Here is an 8,948-nt window from a genome sequence, read left to right on the forward strand (position 1 = left end):
ACGCTTTAATTAATATTAATTAAAACATTTCTTTTTACAAACCTCTTATTTGATATTTTTCAAAATTTTTACAAAAATATCCAATAAAGCATTTCTTTAAACAAACGTATCATTTTACTCATTCAAATAAGATGTTTTTCTTTACAAACATCTTATTTGATAAATGATCTTTCAAAATCTTTACAAAGGTAAATAAAACGTTTTTTTGAACAAATGTCTTATTTAATACTTTTTAAACATATTTATAACAGTAAATAAGATGTTTAGCTCTTCTAAACTGTTATAATTGATTTTATTTTTCTTTTATTACAACAATTATAGCTTGATGTCTAATTAAACACCATAATTGGGTATAATTAATTAAAAAAATTAAAATTTTTCTTTTCTTTTACAACTAAAAGTATCATTTGTCATTTAGATTTTTTTATTAAAATAAAATCAAAAGTTATCTATAGTTTGTTTAGGAAATTATAATAATTATATACGAATTAGTAAATCAAAATTATCCTCAACCAAACAAGTGAATTTAATTATTAGATATCTTGAAAATCAAACAAAACTTCAAATATCACACTTTCCAAATTATCACATGATAGGATTCCCCTACAGGCCATGTTCACCACAATAATCAAAGATAATGACACATTTGCCCCAATTTCATGCTTTGAGCGAGCAGAGACTTACATTTTAGCAGTGTGCAAATAATGTAGCATGGATCCCACTATTTGTACACACCCAAATGCGACACTCGATGCTCACCTCAAGCATGGTGATGTTTTGCTCTCTCCATCTCTCTTCCCAAATTCCAACCATTTAAAAAAATCAGAATACATATATTTTTATATATTGATTTTTCAAGTGATGAGGAAATCAGTAAAACCAATATATCATTGGTAAGCATAATCAAACTGATCTTGATATTCTCCAAAGCATGGAGTAGTCACAAACACTGTCTGTCACCAGAATTCAAGTCTGTATGTAAAAGAAAGGAAAATTAATACCTTTTCAATTTCAAATATGTTTAATAAAGTAAAATCTTGGTGCATACCTGGAAATCAATTTATGTACCGATTGACTATTGAATTTGCTATATTCAAAATTGTATCAGGTGAGTTTAGTTACCAATTCACATACAACAACCTCCTATAGGAAAAGTAAGAAACACTTGGTTGGCCAACAAATAGAGGCAAATTCATTATCAGCATTCTCTTTGGTTGAGAGGCTCATTTGGCAAGTCAATCTGCACAAAATTTCTTTAGAGAATATGTGCTTTAGTCCCCAAATTCATCTTTTGCAGTGGATGACTGAGCTTTAGTTCTATGACCACACAAAAAACTATTAATGATTAATCAAAATGATAGAAACAGCCAAAAAGGAGGTGTCCCCAGAAAATTAAACACTTTAGAAACTGCATTTTGATAAACAGCCACGATAGTGTCTGCAATTACAGAGTCAGTTAAATGCATTGGATCTATCTACTTATTCTTTTCCTTCTTTCACTTTACAGAAATTTTAGAGTCCAAAAACAGGAAACTGATCTGGTTTGTGAAGTACCCAATCATATGAAGGCTTTGGAATAGAATAGAATAGACAAGGCCTTCAAGCACAATCTCATGCTGAGAGATATTTAGGAAATTACCTCATCAACTACTCTGAATCTTCATCTTCATCAGGTGGAGTTCTGTGGAAATGCCCCAAGTATTGGAAACGTGATGTTTGATTTCTATTTGAAATGTGAGATCTCTTCTGCCTCGGGATTGAACCTTTACCAGACAGGGAATCAAACAAGACACCCATATCCATTTCCTTCTGGGCACTTTTATGTTCATCTTGAAAACTACAAAATCATCCAAATCAAACACAGCAAAGAAATCAAGATTAGCACCCTCTCTCTTTCTTTCTTTCTTTCTTTATTTTTTTTTTTCGGTCGGTAAATTCAGAAGGGAGCATATCAGAAATTGCTTAATAATTAAGCAACTGCTTGATAGTGGAGTACTCCTAAATATAAATACATGTAAACTATAGAAAATGAAGAACTCAAGGTGGTGTTACATCAGAAAAAGGACTGATAAAATTGAAGTCAGCCATACCGTTCTTGAATAATTTTAAAGGCTTCCTTGGTTGCATAACATAGCCCTGTCTTTGGATCTCGGTACCTACAACATCAAATGATGAATTCAAACAAATATGGTTGGATGGAACAAGCCAAATTGGTCTCTTTTAAAATGTTAAGTATCACTTAATTAAGATCTCTACCAAATTAAAAGCATGATTTATTAACAACTTATGATGAAATTCCCAGCTCAATAGAAGCATATCTCTAACTTGCGGCTTTCAGTTTTGTATTCCCCAACCTCATGACATTTCTACCATACATTCAGAGGCTATTGAAAACTGATTGATCATGATTGTGAGCATGGCATCTTTAACAAAAGAGTCAAAAGTCAATGTCATACTCAAGAAATAAGAGCTAAGGTGAAAAGCACTTTAATGCTTTAGAAACTTAGAAAAACAAACTAGTGAAAAACACTACAAAAGAAAATTTTTATATGCTTCAAGTACAACTGCTAAGAAATCATCATTTAGTTCCAAATACTGCAAAGATAACGATTTATTCAACATCGAGACTTGAAAATGAAAGATCAAGCAATAACCACTATGAAAATAAGCTCTTACTTTGCAGGCAATCCAGTAACAGCACACATGGCCTTTTCAGGGTCTGGATATCAACAAAATAGAGAAATCAAAAGCATATTCATAGAGAAAATAAATAATGGTGATTAAATGAAAAGACCAGAAACCAAACATACAATATAAAATAATTACCAAATGAACCAGAGAATATTAACTCATCCACATTATGTTGTTAAATTCAGAAATAGTATGCACATACTTGGAGAATCATAAAACAAAAAGTTTTCTTCCAAGTATCCTCAAGGATCATAGCTATAGCAAGAAACCCAATTCAACCAAAGAAGGAAGTAAGTTTGTGTTTTATGACTAAAATAAAGGTACAAACTAATTTTCTTGCATTATCTGCACACCTTGCAGAGCCGCTTCGGATTTTAGTTCACAAAAGCATGATAAATAATTTAACTAAAATCAATTTGGATTTCCACTTTTGCTTTTTCAAGAAAATCTATTAAAGTTCATTTCTATAAGCCAAGAGAGTTAGATAATTTTATTGTCATTTACACAGCAGTTGTCAGCCATTGGAGAAACTTACTGACAAACAAATTCTAATGTTATTAATCTCCAAAGCATGAAACTGGTAACCAAAACCACCTATGATATTTAATGTAAAAGACATTTATTATGAAAATACAAATTCTACACCATCGGTTGTGATATTCCCTACACCTCATTTTCCCCTAGCAGCAACATTAGATTACCTTACATGGTGGAATGGCAACTGAAGACTACAACACAAAAATATTTAATTTTGATCCCCATGCAAAACCCCAATGATCCTAGCTTGAGGCTACAAGCAAAAATAGCTGAACTTGTAGCAGCAGTAAAGGTCTAAACTAATGTCCCTACAACAAAGAAAATTATTACAACTAGTTCCAGATGGGGTATAAATATTTTTTTTCAACTTCAGCAGGTTGTATTATTGAATGCTTGTGCTAAAATAACATCCAGAAGAAATAAATAAGAGAAAAGCCAGAAGAAAATAAAGCCATTGAATGCAAAACAGCGATCTGATTGATAAGAAAGAAAATTTTGAAGAACCTACATTAGCAATCACGTTAACATTGACTCATGACCACCTACAACTTACATGGGAGTGATGTGGTTGAGAGCTCTGAATGAAATGATGATCCTTTACTAAATTCTAGATATGAAGAACCTGCAAAAGATTGCAAGGTTTGGCATAAATAGTTTCAATTAACAGACCCCAAATAAACAACAACCATGTATCCATTATTGTTGCATTTTAGAACTAAAATCAATAGATATTAAGAGAATCTTGCCATCTTTTGACACATATTTAATCTGTGGCCCATTATATACTGCCTTGTGGATTATTGCTCTTTTCTTGACTTCTTCCTCTCTTGCCAATACACGCTCTAAATTCCTTAGGTTCATGATTTCTGCAAGATTAAAATTCATAAATACAAGTTAAAATCAAATAAGAAGAACCTCAGAAATCTAAACATCAGAGGTAAGATTCCAGCCTGAACCTGTTTGTGCTGCTTCCAAAAGCATCTCTTCTTGCGTCATCCTCTTCTCTTCACCTTCTTTTTTCCTTTTTATTGGCTGGTGATACAATAGTACGTTAAAAACATAATCAAATCAGATAACTGCATTTCACTCTTTCCAAATTATATGGTTATTCTCTTTTTTCTTTCCACTCTCCATTCTCAGTGGGAAGAAAAACGATCATGAAATCACAAAGCACATGATATGATGATATATCTAATCGTGTTAACGAGTTTGTAAGTGAACCAAGCAGTAGTCAGGAAGCAAACATATTAATTCCAAATTCATTCAAAAGAGTTAGTGGCAGTCATGAGGATATTCCAGTCATATATGAATGGAATGTTCTCATGACCCTTTTTAATGAATTTGACAATAGATATATATGTATGTATGTATGCATGTATGTACGTATCGATGTCAAATTTGACATGTTAATATAACTTAGATGGTTTAAGACATGCAAACTTTACATTCTGATTTCTGACAGTACCACAGCTCTGAATAGTTCCTGAGTTTCAACCAGTGGTTCATGGAAGCTTCAGCAAAAGGTGGTGATAGTGTTTTTATTGCTTCTAATTACATTATATTCACAATGAAAAAACTTAGTGCAAGTGACCATAAACATCTATGTATCTCAATGCTCAATGAGAGAGCCACCACTCGGAGATGTGTATAAAGTATAGGATGAAATTATGAGCCTGAAATCTTTATTAGAGAATTCCACGTATAACTAATCTAAACTTAAACTATTATACCCTTACTGTAACCAAATGACCTTTGATATGAGTAACCCCTTGGGATGGGTGAATGATATTTTGAAGGAAATTAGATCAGCCAAAACTAATAAGGAATAAAGCCTAATCTAAGTCCCCTATCAGCCTGTTCAGAAGCAATTATTTTGCCATACTTCATTAGATAATAAACCTGCATTGATGGTGCTAGAAGTAACATGATAAGGTTTAAAACAATATTAAACTTCTGAATGGAGCTAAGAAGTCATTGCAAATTTATCAAAGAGACAAAAAAAGGGGGGACAGTATCTTTTATCTTTTAAAGACAACCATATTATGGGAAGACTTTTATTTTTGGCAATAACAAAGATAATTCATTAACTTTGATTTTGTTTTAAGGGTTCATATAAACAAATTGACCACTGCAATTTTTGATCATACCCTCTAAACTATCAACTAACTGTTGAACTTTTTAAGGTGCCAACCTAACTAAATTCAAAAATCAAACACCATAATTCATAATCTACAATTTAAATGTCTATTATTTATGTAATTAGCAATAACAAAATTTAGAAATTAGTTCTAAAATACCACTAGCTTCAACAATAACTCAATTATGCAAACAAATTAACAATTATATCTTGAACATACAATGATACAAACAAATTAAAAATTGTAACTCGAACATAGAATGATACAAATAAGTTAGCTATCACAACTTTAGATTTTAACCCGTAAACTACCAGATAACCATTCCACTTACTAAGGCATTAGTTTGATTAAATTGACAAATTAATCTTCAAGACCTATGATTATTGCTTTCCAAGATAATTATCTAAACTCTTATCTAGTATAAAATCTCAACACTTATAAGATCAAATCAGATTACTGGTCACATTCTAAGAACGCATTATTCTTGATTGATTTAATACAAATAAAATGATAAAAACACAGGCCATTATTATTAGGATAGCATTATAAGACAAGTCTCTGAGCAATCATAACTTTGGGTCACTCAATTACAACTTCCTATTGTTAAACTCCTTGCATGAACTTAATATGGGTTGATATTATTTCATTACACTTATCTAATATGACCCAAATAAAGGGGAGAGTAAATTGTTATGGTAACAGAACAATTTTTATAAATTGTATAATTCACACAATTTTTGTTTCAACTTGAAAAAGTCATCCATATTCAATTCTACGAATACATGCAAGAGAGAGACAGAGAATGAAGTTAAATGAAAATAAATGCCTTTTCAGCTTAGCGGCAAAAACCATACATCCATCAATCTTTATTGTGGGAGCCAATCAACCATGCAAGAATAATATTCTTGAAAGGATTAGAATTGTCAAATGGTTTGACTTATATTTTACTTTTTTTTTTTCATTTTCTTTTTTTCCTCCTTAAAGTGTGAGAGGAAGGCAATTTACTTGTACAAAGATATCGATTTACAGATCAAGAATCAAGGAAATACTATCGGGCTTTAAGAAAACCATGCCCCTCATCCTTCCAACATCTGCCTAAATCTCAAGAGTAGCGTCAAGAACAGACATCAGAAGGATAATACTGAAACAGTCAGTAATAAAACACTGCTCAGATTATTTAGCTTTAGTTTGAATCAAATCTCGTTAAAATAAATAAAAGCACACACACACACAGCAGCTCAAGCATATATATGCACTGATTAATACCATGATCCATTTTGTTTTCCCATTTTTGAGTTGACAACCAATGTATACTGGTTATATTTTCCTACAAAAGAAGAAAGACTACAATAACCAAAACTTGCCTTCATTGTTGCTTGCAGAGCAGCTTGTAATGCCTCTCGCTCAGCTTGCCTAACAATAACTGAAGTTCTTGTAGATTTCCTGATAATTCTCTCACCTTCTGCATCATCAGGGGTGTCATGATGTTGTGGAGAGGAATTTTGAGTCAGATTTTCATCCTTGGAAACACCATCTAACTTTGAAAGGACTTTCTTTTTCTTCTTTTTCTTCAAAGAAGGCTTTCCAGGAAATATAAGACGTTTCTTCGTGCGAACCCTGCTAGAAAAATTCAGTATAAAACCAAGGAAATGGAGATGTAAATACAATTCGACTGAGGTAAAAGAATCCAAACCTTTCATCTGCTTCATTTTCTACTTCCTCATCTGGCTCAGGTTCCTAGCAGCCATAGAAGAGAGTCAAATTTCATGATAGGAAACCCGTGAAGTTTTCTTAGCACTAATTAAATGTAGGAGATGCATCCAATACAAGATTAAGAAGATATCCCAAGACAGCTTTTGCATTATCAGTTTTCTAAGAACGAAGAGTAATAACAATAGAATAGAATATAAGGATTAAATTAAAAGCAGAGAGGAGAGCAACACAAACATCTTCATCGAAGTCACTATCAAACACATCAGCAACCTCCGGTTCTTCTTCGTAATTGGCATCATTCTCTTCCTGAAGAGAGGAAAACAAACAGAAACAGCGGTAAAATCTCTGTGAATCCTTTAATAAAAACTAAAGCTAATAAACTATAAGAAGGAAATACTGATCCTGTCTGAATTCTTTTGTTCCAAATATAATAAACAACATGAGTTCAGGGTTTATAGGAATTTAAGGGACATGAAAAATCACCCGTATTTCAACACATCAGCCAATATCTATAATCTATGAATATGATATGAGCATTTTCACTAGAACAAGTGTGTGTGTACCTCTTTAAAAGCTTCTTGATTCCAAAACGACTCGTCTTCTTCAACTTCCTCGTCCAGCAACTTTGTCATCCTGGAAATAGCAAATAATAGCCATTTTTTAAATTAATAATAGCTATTTTTTAAAATTTAAAAATAATAATAATATCAAAATCATAAGAATATTTTTTATTTTAGGTTGAGATTGTAACCTTCTGCCTCTTGTTGATCGAGAAGCACGATCCACAAAAACGGCTGTGCCTTTTTGAGCAGTTTCCATCGCTACAGCAAGCTATGAAAACTTCAGCACTCACCCAAATGGACAGGAACGGGGGATGAAGGCGGCGCTCTGTTCGATTTTCCAAAAAGGATGGCGGGTGTGGTGGAGAGAGGGAGAGAGAAGCGAGAGCCAGATTGGCAAGGAAGGCCGCAGTGCTGAGAAGCTGGGAAAGCCGAAAGAGACAGAAGGGGGAAAAATAATAAAATAACAAGTTTTTTTTTTTAATGAAATGTATAAAATAACAAATTTTAATTATTAAAAAATACCTCCATGAATTCAATAATCAATTTTTTTACTACAATCAATGAAATTTTTAATTTTTTATTACAATCAATTAATTAAAATTTTCAATATTTATTTATATTCAATTTTATTCTTAATTATCTATTTTTATCAAAATAAATCTTTAAACATTTATTTTCATATCAATTAATCATTGATCAGATAAAAATTAATATTGATGATCAATTAATTATTAAAAAAATATTTAAAAATTTAATTAATTATAATAAAATAATAAAAAATTAAATTAATATTAAATTTTTATTTGAAAGGTTTTAACCTTTTAACCTTTTAATTGTTAATTCATCCTTTTACCTTGTATTATGAATTTGTAGGCAAATATTTTATAAAAAAAAATATTTTATTTATAATTTTATTTATTATAATTTCATATTTATTTAATTATAATAAAAAATCATTACTTATAAATATGTGTCTTATATAAATTTTTTTATGGATTACGCATAACTTTAAATGATAATTGATTAAAGATAATATAATGATTATAAATAATATATATGCTTTTTATAAAATAAGGGAAAATTTTATATACAGCATTTTTTTTACTCTTCACAACCAATTAATAAATACAACCAAATTTCAAATGTATTCTAAAGAAAATTGCTTAAGACAATCAAAGGAACAATATCACCATTTACCTTTCAACTCCCACAGTAAAAAAAACAACCCTCTCACCTTCTCTCTTATTTCGACAGCACCCAACTCTAGCAACTACTCAAAATCATATTCATAGTCACGCCAAGGAGC

General features: G+C 31.1%; 1 protein-coding gene across 5 annotated transcripts; it reads right to left on the reverse strand.

Moving 5' to 3' along the window:
- Positions 1-540: 540 nt before the first annotated feature.
- SWC2 (DNA binding protein SWC2) lies at positions 541-8,119 on the reverse strand. Of its 5 annotated transcripts, none has more exons than XR_016334164.1 (12): positions 7,831-8,119; positions 7,643-7,712; positions 7,314-7,385; positions 7,060-7,103; positions 6,731-6,983; positions 4,185-4,260; positions 3,975-4,094; positions 3,782-3,850; positions 2,677-2,719; positions 2,091-2,156; positions 1,049-1,837; positions 541-972 (listed from the first exon to the last, which is right to left on the reverse strand). XR_016334164.1 is itself a non-coding variant. In XM_022860641.2 (12 exons), the coding sequence occupies exons 1-11, from the start codon at positions 7,896-7,898 to the stop codon at positions 1,648-1,650; spliced, it is 1,071 nt and encodes a 356-aa protein (XP_022716376.1). In that variant the 5' UTR covers positions 7,899-8,102; the 3' UTR covers positions 541-972; positions 1,640-1,647. The 5 variants fall into 5 exon arrangements, 4 of the variants coding, with proteins under 4 accessions (XP_022716376.1, XP_089611556.1, XP_089611555.1 ...); XM_022860641.2 differs by having other exon boundaries at positions 1,640-1,837; positions 7,831-8,102; XM_089755430.1 differs by having other exon boundaries at positions 541-1,240; positions 1,640-1,837; positions 7,831-8,102.
- Between the last annotated feature and the right edge of the window lie 829 nt (positions 8,120-8,948).

The sequence above is a fragment of the Durio zibethinus genome, chromosome 26, assembly GCF_047325235.1.
Source record: "Durio zibethinus cultivar Kanyao isolate XHJ-2024 chromosome 26, ASM4732523v1, whole genome shotgun sequence".
NCBI lineage: Eukaryota > Viridiplantae > Streptophyta > Magnoliopsida > Malvales > Malvaceae > Durio > Durio zibethinus.